This window comes from Seriola aureovittata, chromosome 3, assembly GCF_021018895.1.
Source record: "Seriola aureovittata isolate HTS-2021-v1 ecotype China chromosome 3, ASM2101889v1, whole genome shotgun sequence".
NCBI classification, from domain to species: Eukaryota; Metazoa; Chordata; class Actinopteri; order Carangiformes; family Carangidae; genus Seriola; species Seriola aureovittata.
In genome coordinates, this window is record NC_079366.1 from 15,414,864 (window position 1) to 15,435,485 (window position 20,622).

Below are 20,622 nucleotides of genomic sequence, written 5' to 3' on the forward strand. Positions count from 1 at the left end.
GTAGTTCTGAAGCCACTTTGTTTGTTGGGGGTTGCGTGTACAGAATTATTTTATGCCGAGAACATTTCCAGTGAATTTTGAAGAGGCTTAACTATTCTTAACAGACTGGAACGAAGAGAAGTTAACACAAAACCTATCCTCTGCTGTAATGTACCACGGATTTATCGGGAACACTATCGCATTCAGTCACCACTGCAATGAATAACAGGTCCGATGGTCATAAGTGTTTCTAAGTAGTAAAGATATTTCACATCCTTACATGAGTTCAAAGTGAGGGAACTCGATTCCAGATCACAGGACAGGGTTGGTTTTAAAAGCTCATCATGCCAACTGTGAATTGTGGAAGACAAGTTTCTAGTGCCACAATGCAGCTCTTCCAAAATGCAAATCTATGAGGTATGAGATACAAGTGCAATGTGATTCCAGTGTTTGAAGTTTATTCAGGACAACAAACCAAATGACAGTAGTGCAACTTGCAGTAGTAGCCTTCACGTAAAAAAGGGACAAACAAAACACAAGTGACATTGCAACAGAAGCTTGAAGATCCAGGCAAAATCTCCATTCAGCTTGTGCAGGCCAAGGTAGACCCAGAACCTGTGCTTAGATAAAAATAGCTGCTTGGGGTTTTGCTTTGCAAATTAATCCAGATAACTCCGTAATCTGGCTTCATGTGACAAGCCACAATTTGACAGTTAAAGATCCGCATCCATTTCCGACTGAAGAGACCATTTGTCTTCAACCCCCTATCTGGAAGATGACACAACTCTTCAAGCAAACGAAACATTTAAACAGATTTCTGAGAGTTTCATAATCTTAATGATGAATAATAGGGAGCCAAAAATTTGGAAGGGTTTGGGATCAAGACCCTAGGGTCATCTGTGTGATATTCAGCCAGTCTGCAACAGTAGAATGAATTTACAGCTGCTCTTGAAAGGTGGAAGTCCAGTGATGATGTGATGAGGAGCAGTTGCTTGCTGAAGACGCAGAGACGCTCAAATGTGTTTGTTAAGCAGTATTCGCCAAATTTATCATTTTATATTCACAAAATTGCCCAAGAGAAGAACTCATGAGTAAAAAAAAAAACTCATGAATGATAAACACCCCGATCAGAAAATCAACACACTGTTTTAGACACTGCCTCGGGCTAACAAAGTAACTAGCAATGAAGCAAGCAACACAGATATGGCGAGCAGGACTGTGGGGGACAACTCTGAGAGACTGCACGAAATGTAACGCGACATGAATCAAGAGCTGCAACTGAAAATACAAGTGAAGAAAGAAGATGCTCTTGGAAGAATCTGAAACCTCTGCGAGTTGCAATGTGACTCTTAAATACATCAGGACGCTGATTAAAGACAAAACGAATAAACTACACTAACCCAAACACTCACTCACACGCAAACACACACAATCACATTCAGAAACCTGATAAATAAGGGGGGGAAAAAAGGAGATGTACAGCAGCTGGTATATAATACAAGTCAAGAACAATGTCAGGCAGCCGCTCACCTGACCAGTGAGCTCATTACATATTATGTCGACCACACATCACCTCCAGTGTGTCCAGTTAAGACCAAAGAAAACACAGTAGTTGAGTGGTAACTGAGTTGAGGACTTTAAAGCGCTTGATTTTGCTCCAACATGTCCAAGGGTTTTTTTTCCTTTTGGGTGTGTGATAAAGTGAATCATGAATACTAAATGAAACATTTCTAACCATGATCCATTTTAAAATCGTGCCTTTGCCCAGTAAAGTTATGCTCCAGTCAGGACCCAACCCTAATGCCCTAATAGCTTATAATACTCATCCACAGAGAGGTGATGACAGGAACCACACAGTTTTTTTTTTTATTTCTGTTCACCAGTGAGGCTGATAAAGCACAAAAGCATCATGTCCACCTTGCAGCTGCAACAGATGAGTTCTTCCATTTGAAAGGAAACAAACCGTTCCCTTTCTGCCCTCTACAGGTGAGAGCTGGGAGAGCATCCCCCTGAGATTTAAAGGAACACAAACTCATCACTGTTTCTTCTGTTGTTACTCCTGCCCAGTTTTCCCGGGGGCAGGATGTGGGCTGCAGATCCACTGTGATTGCTGCTGTGACCCTCAAGTCCATAGTCCTGACTCTGGCCCTCTACAAAGGTAAAGATAGGATACTTCTCCTTGGATGATGACAGGGCCTGGGAGGACAACAAAGCTCAGTCAAAACGCTACAGAATATAATCAGACGTAGAGGGATTAAAGGGGAAAACACTGTTATTTTCGGTATCGATTAATTTGTTGACCATTTTCACAATTAATTATTTGTTTAGTCTATAAAATGTATGTAGGGCTGCAACTAATGAATACTTTCATTACTGATTAATCTGCTGTCTATTTTCCCATATAATTTTTTTTTGTGTTGTTTATAAGATTTCACAAAATAGTGAAGAATGCTCTTTATAAATTTCCAGATCCCAAAGTAACATTTTTTTTTTTTTTTTTAATCGTTTGTATCCAATGAACAGTTCAAATACCAAAGCTAGTCAACGTAGTGTCATACTATAAATGACAAAGAAAAGCAGCAAATTCCCATATTTCAGAGGTTTGAACCAGAAAATGTTTGGTATATTTGCTTGGAAAATGTCTGCAAAAAATCAATTATCAAAATAGATGCCAAATAATTATTGGTTTGTTGACTAATCAATTAATTGACTGATCATTTCAGCTATAAATGTATGCGTGTAAATTGTGAAAAATGTCCATCACAGTCCAACAGAGCACAAAGTGATGTTTGACCAACAGCACAAAATCTAAAGATATTGAATTTAGAGTGATATAGAATAACAAAAAGCTGCAACTCCTCACATTTCAAAAGTTGCAACCAGTGAATATTTGACATTTTGGCTTTGTAATGAATATAACAAACTGATTACAAGAATCATTTCTGCACTAAACTACAAACTATAACTATTATGAACAGATACTGCTACCAAGGAGCAGGAATGTTGCTGTTCTTCTGATGTTTCATGGTAACAAATGTAGGGTCAGACAGTAGGAGGAGGGGTTACAAACTCACCACACTAACAGCAGAACACAGAGACTCGAAGTCCTTCTTGTTCTTGGCATAAAAGCCGATGGTACAGCTGGGATCCATGCGGTTGAAGGGCATCTTTTTGGGAGAGGTACAGTGGAAGGACTAGAGAGTGGTAGAAGGAGACAGAGGTCATACAATTAAGGTTAATAATTAAGGTTAATGAGCCAGTATGATCTGGAACATGAAATAAAAAAGTCCAGACGGACAGGAATGAGACAAAAATGTAAAAGAGACATGGACAGTGCAACCAACCTCCAGTGAGAAGTTGACTTGTGTTACATCCACCACAGGTTGGCAGTAGTGAGGATCCAGATACAGCAGCTGCTCGTCTGACAGACAGAAAGGAGAAGTTGTGAAGAGGAAATAAAACACCGCATCAAAGTATGATGTGACCACCTGCTAAGCACTTGGCCAGACACAGACGAAAGGCTGTCATATATCTACTGTCTCTCTATTGTCAGATTTTGTTTCCACTGATGCATGTAGCATGTAGTATTTAAAAAAGAAAAAGGAAAAAAAAAAAAAAAAAAAACCCAACATGTTATAAAAGGGCCTGACCTATCAGGTTTGGTTTCTGAAACTATTTTCACTTCTTCTATTGTGTGTCTCGTTGATGATTTATAGATTCATTGTCTAGTAGTCAATATAGTCAAACCTAACATAGTTACCAGAAGTGTTCATACAATCTTCATAATAATTAAACAGGGTGTCTTATTTACATTTTTAACAGTCCTGTGTACACTCTGCCATGAGAAAACTTTTGATGGAGATGGAACTGCATTTATGATTTGGCACTGTTATTTCTGTACTATACTAAAAAGAAACGTTCTAGGAGAAAGGTTTCCTGATATACAAAAATATAGGATGGGGTGAAGGTAACGCTTCCATAACTCCCAACAGTGCAACGAGCATCAGGACACTTTAATTGTGCTTACACTTTACACATCTGTTTAAAATTGTTGTTCGAATTTTTCTCAGGTTCAGTGTAGAAAATCTAACCAGCTGACCCACTATCATCATCAGACAACCAACATCACTGATTCAGAGATGATTTCCCTGGGAAAGATGCACAACTAGAAAAGCCCCTAAAGGTAAAAGAAGAAAAGAGCGGTGCCTTCCAGTTTGACTGAACCCATGTGGGGAATAATGTGCAGAAACAGCGTGGGCATGCTGTAATATGAAAGACAGTTTATGTGACAAGTTTCTAAGGACTGTGAGAGGTTTAAACCACCGGTTCACAAGCGACAGCCTCATGATTATCACACTGCCCTAAGCAGAGCAGCATTTCTCTGCTCACGTTTACACAGCCCAAGTTTAAGTTTTACATCTTTACAGGTGGGTCAAGCAGGAAAGACAAGATTCAAGATATACAGTATTAAGAGTACAACATGTTCAGTGTATACCTCCGTGTCTTGATAATACCACAAGAACAGTTACTTTTCTTAGGGATATATTGCTAAGAAACCTGCTGACACTCTATAGTCCTGAGTTTTGCATTGTGTATTCAAAGAAAACCAGATCTTGCCTCTGAATATGGATATTGTTATTTATTCCCTTCCTTCCTTTCATTCTTTCACAAACCATGTTTCTCACCTTGGAAGCCAATGAAGTAGAGTGAATGCTTCGGTTTTCCTCCGATGATTCCAATACAACACTCCAGCTTTAGGATGTTCTAGAAACGAAAAATTTTTTAATTCTTCTTTTCTTTTTTCAATTCTTAAGGAAACGTTACTATTGGGCAACATCTCCGAGAGATCGAGGGAAGGGAGGCATGAAGCAGAATATACAGACCTTGACACATTCAATGTAAGATGGGTTGAGGGCCTCCCCTCCCAGTCGGACAGGCACCAGTATGATGACAGACTTCCAGGCTTGGCTGGACGGATCAGGAGGAGTCTGGCTTAGTGACAGATCACATAGATGCAACACATCCTCTTTGTATACTACAAAGCACAAACACAAGGTAGAAGAAAACAAATATGAATGCATAAAAATATGTGCAAGATTTAATCCAGTGTACATGTTGGAGCAAAAAAAAAAAAAACATTGATACCTCTGAACTGATCTCTCTGAAAATACTAAATAACGTCTGTTAATTTCACCTGTACAATCTTGAGCCACATACACAGCCAGGTTGTGAACAACAGCGGTTTTGGCTACTGCTTTCCTAAAAAAAACAAACATATTCATAAATCCAATCAATGCCTAATTGTGTCAACTATGTAAATAGTTGTAAGATTATAGTAAAACTTTGTTTGTAGAAACAGTGCCTCTTCAAACATGGAGCTCTTACCGTAGTATGTGTGCCACTACAGAAGGGCCGTACCAGTCACCAGCCTTCTTCCCTGAACTTTTGCCTATTTCCACCAGCTGGTGAACTCCAAAAGGTGCCGGGGGCTGATCCCCGAACCACGTCACCAACTTGTGGTGGACGGGCTCTGCTTGTCTGTCCCTAGCACACTCAGGTCTCTTCTTCTGGCTGCATTTGGGCACCTGGTCGCTTGGCAGAGACTTTTCAGGGGTGTTAGATCCTCGAGGAGAGCCAAAAGAAGGTATGGGGACGCCACCAGCCCGAGCTGGGGAACGTGGTCTGAATACCTCAAAGTCCACATCGGTTAGCTGCTGAGCATCTGGCCAAGCCCAATCTATGGAATACAAAAAAAGGATTCTTCTTAGCAGTTGCGTACAACCAGGTTGAAGATGTGTGGGTATTTTTTCTTGAATTTCAACAGTCTAGCTTTCAACAGTGAGGGTGTAGGCATGTTTTGAATGCCATACTAATTAGCATGAAAACATAATGAAAACATTATAAATAGACAGAGCAGAAGCGAAAAGCAGCATGCAAGAGGTCGGAAATAAACTCTGTCAGCAGTAAGAAACAAACAGCAGAAACAAAACAGGATAAATAAATAAACTAGTCAATAAAAATTCACAGCAGAGATGAAAATGAGAAGAATAACACAGGAATCAGAGAAACAGAAAGGATGCAAGAGGTCAGGTGTTATTTATTGATCTTGAGTCGTCGTATCCTTTCAATTAAGAAGAGCATTTGCTTTATATGCATGTGAGTGACACCACATTGAGAGAAAACTGTATATATACTGTATATATACTATATTGGTACTGTATATATATATACCAATATACTTCTATATGCAGGTGTGACACAAACCTCTTGGCATCAAATGAACCAGGAGTCCCTGTGCCAGCAGCATCTGGCCACTGCGCAGCATGCAGCCCCAACCACAGTCTGTGGTCCAGGTGGAGCCCTCCAGCTGAGGGAACTCCCTCCTGTATGTGAGCCATACCCTGGAAACAAAAGCCAAGCGAAACCGCTCCACCTCATCTGAGAGGTAGTGAGGTAAAGGATGGAGGAAGAGACACAGAAAATGAAAAAGGACAACCTTTAGATCATGTTTTTTCAAGCAATAAGCTGTTTGTGATGATTATCTGAAAAGGCAAAGATGAATTTACGTGATTTTTTGTGAAATAAAAGACAAGGAGGGGAGCTTTCTTTTCTTTTTCCACCTACTGCTCTGTGTTCTTTGATGTAACCCTGCAGCCTTTCAAATAAAAAAAGGTCCAAACCACTGTGGTTAACCAAAAGCACACATCACTACAACGTCTGGGGTCTGCTCTTCCTGAAGTTTCTCTTTAAAGAGAAGAAATACAGCTACCTACTCTGCATTAAAGGTGTTAACATATAATGGCCTTTACTGACCTATAGTTATTTGAGATATGCTTGTGTTTAGAACTTACCCTCACTGTTGAGCAGATAAGAGTGTCCCAGGACAGTGACTGGTGAAATCTTGTTGAAGGAAGTTTTGGATTTAACAGTCCAACCTACAGACAGGAGAGCAAGGAAAGTGGAGGTTGGTAAGGGGCAATCCCAAAGCAAACATGCTGACCAAAAGAAAGAAATAAATAAAACTACATGCTGTAAATCTAGAACAGAGGCACCCACACACTGTTCCTGGGCTAAACACAAACCATATTTGACGTTGTTCCATGCTGACATCAGTTTGGCTTTCAGTTTGTCCATCTCATCAGGCTCTCCAGCTGCCTCTCTGCTGGGATCTGGAGTCTGAGGCAGCCTGAGACCAAAACTGCCCTGCCGCTCCATGGGCTGCTGCCTCCTATTCTCCATCAGCTCATCCTGCATCACTCCCCCTATGTACTGTGCTGCGCTGGGGGAAACTGAGTTCATGCCTCTGAGCACTCAGAGCTGGACTCTGGGGCTCCTCATTGCAACACAGAACTGTTGGAAGGAACAAAAGGAGGAAGGGAGTACAACATTAGGTGAATTATTGACAGCTTACATATGTTCACATTTGTTGCTCAAAACACTTATTAAACACTGCGTTAAACTTATTACAATTAATATGTAATATTATATCTTTGTATTTCTACTTCTTTGTTCTTAACTAATTGGCTAAAATTCTGTTTTTCACCACTGTCATTTTACCATTGCTTCTTCTGTCTACTCTGTACATATTACATCTAATGCATGTCACATACCAAGTTTGTCCTTGAATACGGGTCTTATCTTTTCTGTATCAAGGGTGTAAGGACAGAGGGTGTAGATTGTGATGCACTCTGAGGTAAATTTGTCATTTGTGACATTTAGTTATATAGATAAAAATTATTTGACTTGACTGGTCATTGTCTGATGATTCCTCCTGCTAGCTCTTCATTGGTCAGTGTTTATTTGGAGTAACTTTGCACGTGCTGTGCAATCTCATGCGCTCCAAAAACGAAACAACAACTGTGGTAGTGGAAAGGTTGATTCACTTAAGATTCACTGATCTACTAGATTCTTGTTTGCACTTTTCTTTAGCAAGTTCTTACTCAGAAAGTGACTGAACAAGTTAAAAACTGGTGTTACTTGGCTGTATAATTTTAGAAATTTTACAAACTACACAAAACCATCAAATCACATGAAAACTGAACACACTCCATCCACTGATGAAGACCGTGAGAATGGTTGAAAGTTGAGCTAAAACATTTACTTGAATAACTGTCAATTAGTCAACTGACAGTAAATTTATCACAACAAACAATTTTAATAATGCCTGTTTATGTTGAGCAAGGTTCATTCTTGACAGCAGTTTGACAAAAGTAGTTTGTCACATTATCTAAAATTATCTTTGGGTTTAGGACTGTTGAACAAAAACAAGGCAATTGGAATATGACAACTTGCACTCTGGGAAATTGAGATTAGCAATTTTCATTAATTTCTGATACTTTAAAGATCAGTCACTATATTGAGACAATATTCAACAAATTCATTGATAATAAAAATGTGTTACTGGTTAGTCAAGTCAAGATTTTTTTTGTCAAACAAATTTCAGGGGTTAAGAATGAACTTCCATGATCTTCTAATCACGTTTTTTCCCCCACTGTACAGGAAAACACTACAGATATGATTCTATATGACAAAACCAAATCTTCACTTCCTGAAAAGGTATAAATAAATGCTGCTTTGTCAGTGTAAACTCAAGTCATCAGTCTTCAACTACTGATTTCACAACGCACCAGACACGTAAGGAAAGTACCAGTGACTTTTCTACCCTGAAACTGATGAGTAGCAGCTTTACCAGGGAACAATAGTAGATGTGTGGCCACTGATTACACTGATGGGAATATTTCTGTGAAAGAAAGCCATCATGTGATTAGCATTTGACAACCGGCATGCCAGGCTTTCTCTGCGTATTTGAAAGTCACCTGATTATGGTGGCTGTCATCATTCATCAGCGTAGATTAAGCTGTTAAACGTCTAATGCAATCACATTGCTACTGTGTCTGTCACGACATTGACTGCCTTTCTGACCAATAACCTTACTGTAATTTCTATGTACTGTCCGGTCCCACGACCTAGAAGCAATAACTTCTCTGTTTCTCTCTCTTTTTTTTTAATAAATACTATGTTTTTCCTCTAACACACCATCCAAGCCCAACAATCAAGTGACCGCACAGGTACCCGTAGACCTCTTTAAAACATAGCTAATTCGTTTAAAATTAAAAGTTCGCTAGTTGACAGCTAGGTACCTGCTGTAAAATCCGGTTAAGCTGCTCGGAACCTTGTAGAAGTTTGACTCATTTCGGCGTTTTCTCTTCTTTCCTCGCCCAGGATCGCAGTCTTCTCAGGTAAATTTAGTCCACTATTAGCTTAGCTTAACTTTAGCGTTTTGTAAGCGCTAGCCCCGGCGCCAGCTTGCTAGCATTCAAGACGCCCCGACCGAATATCTTCACGACTTTTCATCCAAATGCAGCTTATGTTAGTGTAGTAAGCGTCCCTCCAGTTGCCAGACAAGCCAATTTTTCCGCACGGCTGTGAAATTCATCCAGCACACTGCGGGTTTGTTCCCCCTGTCTAGCAGCCGCCGCTTTGGCGTCTCCCTTCAACAACAGAGGACACTGACTTCCTGTTGTCCTTTCCTGACACAACGTCATTGGTTGGAGTAGTCGCTGTCAGAAAGCTGATTGGGTAATATTCGAATAATGGCCATAAGACGCGTGCTACTGGCTAATATTAACTCTCACGGTTATGTAACCTGTAACCTAGGCAACAAATCATATCATAGTAAATACATTAATCTTATGCATTTGTATAGATACATTTATAATTTGTAATATGAGTCACAGGTGGTACTTTTATCTCAATTTTATTTATTGAGGTTTAAAATAACCTAAACTGCAAATTCAATTCCCCAATAGTACTTGCTCTACACGTTTTGATTAGTTTTTATAGCAGGAAAATCACTGGTTTAAAATATAACATGAAAGTCCCCCTGTGTTACTTGAACTGGAAGGTTGACCTTCACTGTGCAGAATGATGCATGTTCAGAGTTTGACATTAGGGGACTGTTTTTAAAGTCATCCAGGGGTTTCCAGTAGTTAAACTTTTGAAATGAAAAATAATTCCTAATTCATATATTGCTATTTTTTGTCATGCACAGTCAAATAGAGTCAAATAAATAAATAGGCGTTCCCACACCATTTTTCACACCACACTTTTTGACTCATAGCATTGATGATGGATTCATTCCAGCAAATATTGCACTGCAGAAATGAATAATACTATTAGTTCCATGTGTGTTGACAAGTCAAAATGTCTGCTGTTACAGTTTTTCACTCCAAAATTTTCTCCTGTCCGCCATTTTGGGTAACACTGTAGAGCCATGCCAGTGGTCCTGGAACTGGAAAACCTAAATGAAGCCATAATCAATATTAGTAGTTAGATAGATAGATATTTAATTTTTTTTTTTTTTTCCTCAAGGGAAATTCCGGTGTCCAGTAGCTCATTACACCTGCTTTTACATGTCAAAATGTTTGCTGTGAAAATTGTCTACAGTTACAGTGTACTGAGATTGTGTTAGGGTGTTGTGATCTCTGATTATAGTCAACTAAATTAAAAAAGTCAGAAAGATGCAAATTTTGGAACAAATCTCAGAATTTTATTCCACATACTGCACTTCAGGTGTCTGCATTTGAATCACATCTATCACAAACAAAAATGCCCCAATGGTACAAATAAATACATTTTCAGTGAACAGAGAAATGTGGAATGTTTTTATACTTGGACTTTTGTGTTCATTTGTAGAATCCATATTTGTATACAATATATTTACTTTTCCTCAATGTAACTTACAAACAATACCAGCAAATGAAGATTTTTCTTTTTCAAATAAAGTGCATTTATACTACTCTCTCTGTCAATCACAAAAAGAAAAAAGAAATTCTCAAACATGTAACACTAGTATAGACACCATTGATTGGGAAAAGGCCTGAAAGTGGGCATAATAGCTGTATAAGATTACATTACAGTTAGTTTTCTTAATCAGGTGAACAGAGCTGACCTGATGACTCCTTTGTTACATCAAGATATAAAAGAAATCCTTCCTATCAGTAGAATATATAAGACAGTATATTTAAAAATGTTAATCCTTATATTCCAGAAGATATAATTAACAGTCACGTGAAGAACACGACAACGGAAAATGAATAAATTCATGTTTCAAGTGTTCATCTGATAATTACTGCAAATATTCTGTCATTAGAAACATAAATGCATATTCAGTAACCCTATGGCTAATAACATCCATTCTGCAGTAAAATCAGTGGTCCTGGCTTCATTATAGAAACTCTCACTCCCAGCGAATTATTAATAAACGTTTTATGGAGACATGTTCAACAGTGGCCATTGTGAACCACTGAAGGGCAGTAGAGTGCCACACTGAACAAAACTGACTAGCTAATGCATGTACTGCATGGGACTTTTAACTGGGGTATTGTAAAATCATTGGTACAACATGAAACAATGTAAGGTTTATATTGCATCAAAAATACATTGACCAATATTGTTTATATTAATGACCGGTTATGTGAAAGGTCAAATCCTGCCCAATCATATATATATATATATATATATATATATATATATATATAAAAACTTTTAGCCACTTTCAGCTCACTGTTTTGGTTTTATCCCAGTTAAAACCAAAATGTTGCTGCCAGCTCATGTTAAACAAGCAACCGCTTCCAGCACAACTGTACACCAACTACCCCGTCCAAAACAGCTGAGAGCCAAAGCTGGAGAATAAATGTTAATATTTAGCAAGTTGAAACTGTTTTTCACACTGAACTAATTCTTAGAAACTAAAGTTTGGACCAGAAAATACATTTCAGCCTCTGAACTGTCTTGTTGTGAAGTTTACATGTGCTGTTGCTGGCTGAATCAGTTTACATTTGTAGAGCTTGGAAGAATCAAACTAAAGTCAATCAAATCACTGGCAGAAAGTGAAATTTAAAAATGCATCAAAGCTGTGTAGCGACAGCGGTCCTCCCACATGGCTGTAAATGAGTTGCTTAAGATTATGTACACTGGATAGTTACTGAGATATGAACAATAAGGAGATGAATAAGACCAGTGGGAGAGGAACACAAGTTGTTTTTGTCCTGTGAACATTTTACTCTTCTCTGCACTCTGGCTGAGATCGATTCAAACACCATTATCAGTATGTTACATACATTAATCAATCTTTACTACCTAGCTTGTAGTACCTAACAACACATTATACTGTAGATAACCTTGTTTTTTACATTAACAGGTTCAGTGTGATATACCATGCCCATATCCACAAACCCTACATTAGCTATTGAGCCCTTTAACAAATAAATGATGGTATGCTACATCCATGACTGCCTGCTTTTCCTGTTCTTTCAAATGGGTTCACTGTGTATGTGCTTATGATATTTTCTTATACCTTTATGTACTATATTCAAAGAATAAATCTTCGCTGTGCCGGTGTGGTTTGTTAATCAAATAGTAGGTGATTTTTTGTTCCCGTCAGTAAAAACCTGTTACTCTTACTGGATCCTCCCTGCTCACTGTTTATGTCCAGGTTGCTTTCGGTAATGACCCTTGCTGGGTCAACTGTGCTGAGTGTTAATTACCCCTAGAAAAGACAAATACATGTTAAAACACTTCTTAACTCACTCACTCGCAACCACACTCTCGTCCCAATTCACGGACCACAGGGGGATGGATTTAAATGCATGAAAATCAGCTGCTGACACTGCTGCCTCCTATGGCAATGTGTGTATGTGTTTGTGAATTTGTGCATGTGCTTGTGTGTAGGCTGTCATCTGACAGTCAGAAGCTGAGGGAGAAAAGGGCTGCGGTAGCCCTCCTGCGAAGGGGAGATAAGCGCTGAGCCTGAGCTCTGTCACCCCAGCTTTCCTCTGCAGCAGGACACAGCCTTCAAGAACCACCAGAAATAGACCCAAGGTGGCGCGCGCACGCACACGCACACGCACACGCACACACACACACACACACACACACACACACACACACACACACACACGCACACAATCCTCTGCGACAGGCAGAGCTGGACAGTGCTTGATGTGACATCCACTGACAGGGTGCCTGCTTTGGCATTGTCTGACTGTGCAACTGAGAGAAAGCAAACTCCCGAATGAAGAAGAAATGAGCTTAATCATCGCGTTGCTTGCACATTGTAGCCAAACTGATGCTGTGGGTCATGTGTGTTGTTGGATGAAAGTATAACAGGTCGACTGTGCCTTCATTGCCTTGTTTGATTTGATAAGCAGTAAAATAAGACAGGGCTGGTTGAAAGACAAAATAGAGTGACTGGATTTGGTATTCACAGTATTCAGCATGTTTTGATCGGTAAAGCACTTTATGACCCCTTGTACCTACTATACTTGTACAGTACATATCTTATGACATGCGTTCACATAGACCCACACACATATACATCTGATAAAGTGTTCCACATTACATTAAGAAGTCTCATTATTAAATAATTTATAATAGAAAATCAATAATTAATGCACCTTTACAGTAGATTTTTTACTCCTGGTTTTAAGTTAGAATCAGTCAATGATTGGAATCAATAAATAATATTTTATATACTCTGAAACTGGAATGTACATTGTTTTTAAGTGCTTCACTTCTGTTGCATTGTTCCTCCTCCAAAAAAAAAAAAAAGGCATATTTTTTCTCTTTTTTTTTTCCTAAAGTCCCACTTAGGGACCCCATGGGGTCACATTTTTGGCGGGCTGCTACCTGTTGCAGATTTCTCTAGTGGTGAACCAGCAGGACTTTGGGTCACCACTGCAGCCCCAACAAGCACTCGACCTCCAGCAGGAGTGTCAGACCTTCCCGCTGTGCCTCCCTGCTTCTCCTCCGCTGCCTTAGTCTGCTGGTCTTTGCTCTTGGCCCCATCCTGGGAACCCAGCTTGATTGGCCCGAGGACGTTTTTGGCCACAGTGGTCAGCTGGCTGACGAAACTCGTCTTGTCGCCAGGGGAGACAGGCCGCGACTTGCAAAGGGAAGGCCCGCAGAGTGAGGGGGTGACAGCGGTAGGGGAGGGAGAAGGGGAAGGTGAATGCTCCTCCACTACCTCCAGGCGACATTTGTCCTCCCAATCAAGAGTTCCCCTGTAGCAGTTGACGGCCCCGAGTCCCTGCCTCACCTTGCCTAGAGAAAGTGGCTGCCCGTGTGGGGGAACGACGGGAGCCAGGACCCGAGCTGGAAGTTTGGGGCTTTTAGAGCTGAGGTCTGCAGTCCTCGAGTCACTGCTCTCAGCTCCAGCCTTTCTCAGGTTGTCCCCCATACCTGATGGTTTAAAGGTTTTGTTCATGCTCAGAGGACCTGCCGTCACTGTCGCGTTGATGCCAATGGATTTATCTGGAGTAGAAGCAGAGCTCTTAGTGAAGGCAGCACCGGGTAAACCAGGCCTACTGGGACCACTCCTACTGTTTCCTTCCTGCTTTGGATCAGTTCTACCACCCTGCTGCTGCTCCTGGGGATCTTTACTATTAGATAACACACTTTTGGCTGCCTTGGGATCTAATTGTTTTGGACTTAAGACTGCCTGACCCTGGTGAATCTTTTCAGGTGCCTTCTGACCACATAGACTTCCTGTTGTTTTGGTAGGGGTGCTAGGAGTTGTAATTTTAGTAGTTTCTGCATTTAGTCTGGAGCTTTGTGAGTTCAAGGGCAGCTCACTTGTATGAGGTTTTCTTGTTAAGGATGTCGGGGATGCTGTTGCTCCAACTCGACTTGTCCCGGCGTCTCTCTCCCTCTCTTTCTCCCTCTCCCTTCCTCTCTCCCTCTCTTCTCTCTCCCTCCCAGCCAGCAGTGTTTCCCTGCTAAGCGGTGACTCCTGCCTCCCTAGTCTCCTCACTGGCTTGAGTACACCGGTCTCTGGTGTAGAGGAGGATGAGGGCAGGGGCGGAGGATTAGGAGGCAAATTTTCCCCTTCTGTCTCCAACAGGCTCTGGAGCCCAAGCTCACAGAGGAAGGCATCCTTGCGATACTCAGAGTGCTGCACCTCCAGGCTGTGCTTCCTCAGCGGACCCCCCAGCCCTCCTGTAGAACTGGACTGGGTCAGAGGTGAGCCCAGCTTCTCTGCTGACTGAACTCTTTTGAGAAGAGGGGATCGAGGGGGCTCGGCACTTTTGGGCCTGGGACGGACCACAGGCGGCGACGAGTGGAGCTTGGCAGGGAAGGACTGAGTGGTGTTGGAACTCCCCACAGTGTGGCCTGGCAAGGGTGGAGGAGAAGACTGGGTAGGGGAGGGTGTATGGGCCAGCGGAGACAGGGGGATGTTACCAGCAGATTTACAACGGGCAGAGCGATACTGACGGTGGAGTTTAGGTGAGAGGCCATGCAGGGAGCTGGGCCTCATGTGTTGTGAGGGAGCAGGGGAGTTTGGAGTGCTGGAGGCTGGAGAGCTGCTCTGGGAGGAGGCACCTGAAGGACCACAGAGTACAGAAAAGATCAATGAAGATACATAGAATCCATGACGAAGATGCAAATGTTTGATTTAAAAGTAAAGTGAATTTTGAATATCAGGTCTAGCGTAATTTCAGGCATTAAAAGATCGCTTTCCAGGGCATATGCTCTGTTTTGGAAGCAAATTTGAATAACTTTGAAGGAAAATATCTCTAATGTGAACTGATCTTACAGAATTTCCATTTGACCATTTATGTACAGTATGTGAAAGTTATGTTCCAGTGCCCTACCCAGGTATGAGGGCTCAGGGGTGGAGCGGTAGCCCTGAGTCGGGGACCGCGCAGACAGACTGTGTGTTGGGGAGCCAGGAAGACTCTCGCTGGAGGACAGAGAGCGATTCAAAGAGGACAGGCTGCGGCTGGTGTGCAGAAGATTGGACTGTTTTGTGATTTTACGAAACAAGGAGCTACGCTTCTTACTACAGGATAGAGAGAGAATGAAAAGAGAGTGAGAAAGCAAGGTTTGAAAAAGGATTGACCAATACAAAAATAATATACATTCATACCAGTGGTTTTCCATGTTTAAGCACACTAGCTACATTGCTGTTGACTGTTTTCCAAAGCAATACCATAGTTTTTGTATTGATTCTCTAGCTTATAGGGATCAATAATCTCCAGTTATGACAACCATCATGAGACAAGATGATCAATAACTGCAAACCAGTTTCTTTATTTTGTTGTCAAAGTTTTGAACACTCCCCTCTGCTAATTGATTTTTGCAGTATACACCAAAATGAACAGAAACCAATGTTTACTATGAATGCATTTGTAAATAAATGGGCTAAACCATGCAAGACCACCGGCCCTTGAATGGGATTCTCACCGTATTGTAAAAAGTGACAGAATTACTGTGCATATTGTACCTTGTGTAAGACAAACTCTTCTACTATCCAATAACATCACAGTATACAGTCTGTTCATGAAAGAGATCATCTGAGACATCAGTAACACGTCAGTGCAGTGCTGCAGGTCTCTAAGGTCGTACCTGTCCTGGCCTTCCTTGCCCATGGTCCTCTTGTTTCGTCGGGCCATCTTACACTTGTAGCTGGCCTTCCGGGCAGGACCCACTTTAATGGAGGTGTTCTCAAAAGGTGTGGTGGTCACTGTCACCTTGTTACCACTCTACACAGATCAGTGACATTAAATGAAGTCTACACTCATACGTATTTGTTGTCAAGGTTACCAAAAACTGGCTAGCTAACACATTGCCTTCATTTACAGAATTAATTAGCAGAGGCTTGGTGTGTTGTTGGAATAGCTAAAGCGTCATTTTGCTAAAAGTTACATGAGCTGTCTTTCCTTTTAAACAACTATTAACTGATACAGAAATAGAAAACAGAGAGAAATATTGATTTTACTGATGTACACTACAGGTGTGAATGAATAGACCAAGAGATTCCTACCTTGAGGATAAGCTCTACCACTTCAGTGTGAACCAGACCGTGGACAGGTTCCCCGTTGACATGAGTGATGAGGTCACCAGCACACAGACCGGCCTCCTGGGCAGGGCCGCCGTCCTCCACATGCTGCCAATACACAAAGCATCCAAATTCATGACAAGGGAAAGTCACTCATATATAAACACTCAGGGTACAGTATTTAAGTCTTAGACAATATTTTGAAAGACTATGAGTTGCCAGATTAGAGGAAAGCATGAATTATTTTCCCTTTTGTTATGCTATAAATAATACAGGAAGAGAAATATGAGATTCCAAAGATGAGCTTCATCCTGTCCTCTTTTACACTCTGTTTTTTCATTTCACTTATCCATGGTTAATGCCACCCAGACTTTAAAATGCACCCACAAAAGTCATAGCACAAGCCATCCCTCTTTATGTAGGTCACTGACTTTAACTCTAAATCTCCAAAGAGTACATACTACTACAAGTTTCTTACCCAAACTATATGATGCACGCTGTAGATGTCACTGTCTCCAATGTAGACCCTGATGGCCCTGAGGGTGAAACCGTACTTCTTTCCAGATCGATGGATGGTAATGGGGGAGCGCAGCACACTGACTGCTGGGCAGAAGTCTCTGCTGGGTGAAGAGTCTCGAGACGAGGGATTGGAAGAGAAAGAGTGGGGAGACATGGGGCTGGCCAGTGGGGAGAAGCCACCATGCGGCTCCACTGGTGGCAGAGAGAGGGTAAGCAGAGAAATTTGATACTGTATTTGTATTAGGGTGTCACAATTGATTATTTCCTAAAGGATTTCATGATAATCTTTACTTTTTGCCTCTCACCTGATGGTATAATGACAGACAGGGCTGTGGCGGAGGCTGACTTGATGACCTTGTTGCCAGGTCTGGAGTTGCGCTTCTCTCCATCACCAGACAAATGTTGGTGGCGCGCCCTGCGGAGGACCAGGTCATTGGTGGCCCGGGGCCCCAGAGGGTCATACAGAGGGGTCATCACATCACGACCGGCAGCTGCAGGACCTGGAGACAATGTGGTGATGGTTGCAGTAATGCCTGGTGTCTCTCCAGGTCTAGGGGGCTTGTCTGTGAGGAAGTAGAGTAATGTGGGAATTATACTTATTTAAGTTGAAAACAACACTTACAGGTGAGAATAGCAATGTTAGGGATTGCCCATCTGTCCACTGACACAGCATGAGCCATCTAATAATTACCCTTTATTCTTTATCACTTTCTCCATTGCCCACTCTTATTTATTTCCACTTCTCCACCCTCACTTCCTGAGAGACCTCAGGCTACAACCTACCTGCCCCGTTGATCTCTTTCAGACTGGTCCTCTGCTCCAGGAGGCTTGGTGAGGGGACACTGGTCCCATCCAGTGAGGTTCCACGGACCTTGATGGGAGCCTGGCGGGACAGGAAGTCTGGCTCACCCTCTAGGGGTGAAGCAAAACGATGTGTATCCATCAGTGCTGAGAAGCGTCGCCGAGCACCAAGGGGAGGGCTCGCGTCTCCTTCCATGTAGAGGGACTCTGAACAAGACAGGCGCTTCCTGAAGGAGAGGGACACGGAAGCAGTCACACAATGTAATACAAACTGTGTCCTCTCTGTAAGAGTCCTTTCTCCAACAAGACTTGAAGTCTACAGCCATGAATGTGTGGTCCAGATTTCATGGCAATCCATCCCATAGTTTCTCTAGAGCCAAGATGAGAAATAAATGACATTGAAATACAGTTAGGCCAAGTGACAGAAGTGATCTCTTTGGTTAAAAATGTAATGAACAGGAGCTGATAATGAATCACAGCTGGAGAGATGATACATATAATTTCTACCTGATAAGGAAGAAGGGAAAATCCAGTATGTAAGGTTGACGAATGATGAGTCACCTTCACCTTTCACGTCTTCCAGTCCATTATTATGGCAGAATATATGAATGAATTGTTTTATTGCATGTATGAAAATAGAGAGATTGAAACCCTGACATATGCTTCCTAAAAACTGAGTTGAAATTGAGTCATGAGAAGTAATGGTCTCGGTTAGAGCTGTATCAGTTAAAGGAGCGGTGTGCAGGATTTAGGGGGCTCTATTCACAGGAATAGAATATAAAATCCATAATTATGTTTTCATTAGTGTATAATCACTTATAAGTATGAATTGTTGTGTTAGCTTAGAACGAGCCCTTCATATCTACATAGGGAGTGGGTTGTCTTCCATGAAGCCTGCCATGTTTCCACAGAAGCCATGAATGGACAAACAAAACACTGGCTCTTGAGAGAGCCTTTTGTGTTTTTACATTACCTGAGGGCCACCATAGATTCCTCTACACGCTCGGAAAGGCGGAAATGAGGTATTCAGTTGGTTGCAATCTGCGACCTCACCGCTAGATGCCACTAAATCCTACAAACTGCATCTTTAATAATATGTGCTTTGAACTCAGCAGGTTGCAGTGCTGCGTGAGCTGCTGCATGACACAAGTCACAAGAGAGCAGATGCAGATGATGTTTAATGAATCTAGATCCAGGAATAAAATTATTTTTTTCATTTGGTCTGCCAAAAACCAGAACCCTTGAGAGGGGTTTTTTTATATTCAATCCAATATGAATAAACACTGTCAGAGTCAGGCAGGTGTTGACAGGTATACCAGATGAAGAGCAAAACATTTTTCAATAGTCCTAAAATTACTAGTATTTATCCTTTTCTTGTAATATAATTGTAAGAAAATATTGCACTTGATTTGAGTAAAAAACAAGCCAACTGCTACATCTGTGTCATTCACAACAAATCATGTCACATATTTGGGTTTCTTTGAGACGTATGAACCAGCGTTCCATTTCCACTTCACTCCTAGTTTTCAAACTTTGGAGAGGTGAGATCTGTTTCCTGTTGTTGACTCAAAGTGAGTGCGAACTCTTGCACAAAGATCTTTTTATATAAGAAGTGTCAGAATTGGTGTCAGTGAGATAGAAACCAGTTACTCAGACACTCAGGGATATGTGACAGCAAAGAGGAAAAACCATCAGGAAACCACCTTCTGAACACCCTCAGCCCCGAATTACGCAAATACACAGAACACCTCACCTCACTCTGCCATGCGCATATAAAAAAAATCATGACTGTGCCTCTAAAACGCCTCATTTATAAGTCTGCGTCACTCACATCTCAGGCGATCCAGTCCTCCAGCTCTTATCCCTCATGCTGAAGCTGCCCAGGCTCTCTCTCTTGGTCACCTTGTCGTCCCGCGGGCCCTTGTGCTCCCGACGGGACACAGAGGTCGTAGCTTTTTGCTCCAGCTGAGAGAGATGCTCCATGCTGCTGTACACCTGCAGGGGCGCACAGTCAGATCAATAATCATTTGGTCTGTTAGCAGTTATTAATAGCTTAGGAAATATGTTGCTGGTGAATGTGTGTTACAGTTATATGTTTGGTGTCAGTATTTATAATTACTGTACTTGTTTCAGATATCCAGCATAGTCGTTTATAATCTAAACGACTGATATGATGATTTTACTCAGTCCAGTTCACATATTTAGTGTAATTGTTTTTGCAGTGAAGAAAAAAAGCAGAAAACAAACACACCCAAAACACAATAAGATAATAGAGGACATTAAAAGTATTGATGTTTTTCACACAATGCAGAGTCAATAAATGCCCATGGGAACAATGAAAACAATGAGAATAAGAATAAACTGATAAGCTATGCAGGGAACAAATATGCAGTTTCGAGTGTTTTAGATTCAAGAGCATTTATGGGATAAATTTAAACTTTAACTCATTAAACCAAATTTCTGAAAACCTGTATCTCGGAACA

At 41.3% G+C, this 20,622-nt stretch overlaps 2 protein-coding genes across 5 annotated transcripts in view; both read right to left on the reverse strand.

The window, feature by feature from the left end:
- Window positions 1-415: 415 nt before the first annotated feature.
- Window positions 416-9,491, reverse strand: atg4da (autophagy related 4D, cysteine peptidase a). Its single transcript, XM_056372585.1, has 11 exons — window positions 9,120-9,491; window positions 7,062-7,329; window positions 6,831-6,914; window positions 6,244-6,417; window positions 5,365-5,716; window positions 5,174-5,238; window positions 4,863-5,014; window positions 4,665-4,743; window positions 3,324-3,400; window positions 3,054-3,173; window positions 416-2,175 (listed from the first exon to the last, which is right to left on the reverse strand). The coding sequence occupies exons 2-11, from the start codon at window positions 7,276-7,278 to the stop codon at window positions 1,996-1,998; spliced, it is 1,500 nt and encodes a 499-aa protein (XP_056228560.1). The 5' UTR covers window positions 7,279-7,329; window positions 9,120-9,491; the 3' UTR covers window positions 416-1,995.
- A 1,015-nt stretch (window positions 9,492-10,506) lies between these two features.
- mast1a (microtubule associated serine/threonine kinase 1a) overlaps window positions 10,507-20,622 on the reverse strand; it is a 68,814-nt gene continuing 58,698 nt past the window's right edge. For 3 of the 4 annotated variants that reach the window (XM_056371547.1, XM_056371545.1, XM_056371548.1), the window contains 8 exons: window positions 19,971-20,134; window positions 18,122-18,366; window positions 17,644-17,901; window positions 17,298-17,530; window positions 16,805-16,927; window positions 16,387-16,523; window positions 15,633-15,820; window positions 10,507-15,360 (listed from right to left, as the gene is read on the reverse strand). In XM_056371547.1, coding sequence (XP_056227522.1) covers window positions 13,646-15,360; window positions 15,633-15,820; window positions 16,387-16,523; window positions 16,805-16,927; window positions 17,298-17,530; window positions 17,644-17,901; window positions 18,122-18,366; window positions 19,971-20,134 — 3,063 coding nt within the window. In that variant the 3' untranslated portion in view covers window positions 10,507-13,645. The remainder of the gene's footprint in view (window positions 15,361-15,632; window positions 15,821-16,386; window positions 16,524-16,804; window positions 16,928-17,297; window positions 17,531-17,643; window positions 17,902-18,121; window positions 18,367-19,970; window positions 20,135-20,622) is intronic. The other variant, XM_056371549.1, reaches the window with a different exon arrangement.

What these genes read in the sequence shown, in the direction of transcription:
- atg4da (XM_056372585.1), bottom strand. Translation starts at nt 7,278, where the DNA reads ATGAACTCAGTTTCCCCCAGCGCAGCACAGTACATAGGGGGAGTGATG. An exon ending in TTATCTGCTCAACAGTGAGG is followed by an intron (nt 6,418 to 6,830) that starts GTAAGTTCTAAA and finishes ACTACCTCTCAG; the next exon opens with ATGAGGTGGAGCGGTTTCGC. An exon ending in GTAGTGGCACACATACTACG is followed by an intron (nt 5,239 to 5,364) that starts GTAAGAGCTCCA and finishes TGTTTTTTTTAG; the next exon opens with GAAAGCAGTAGCCAAAACCG.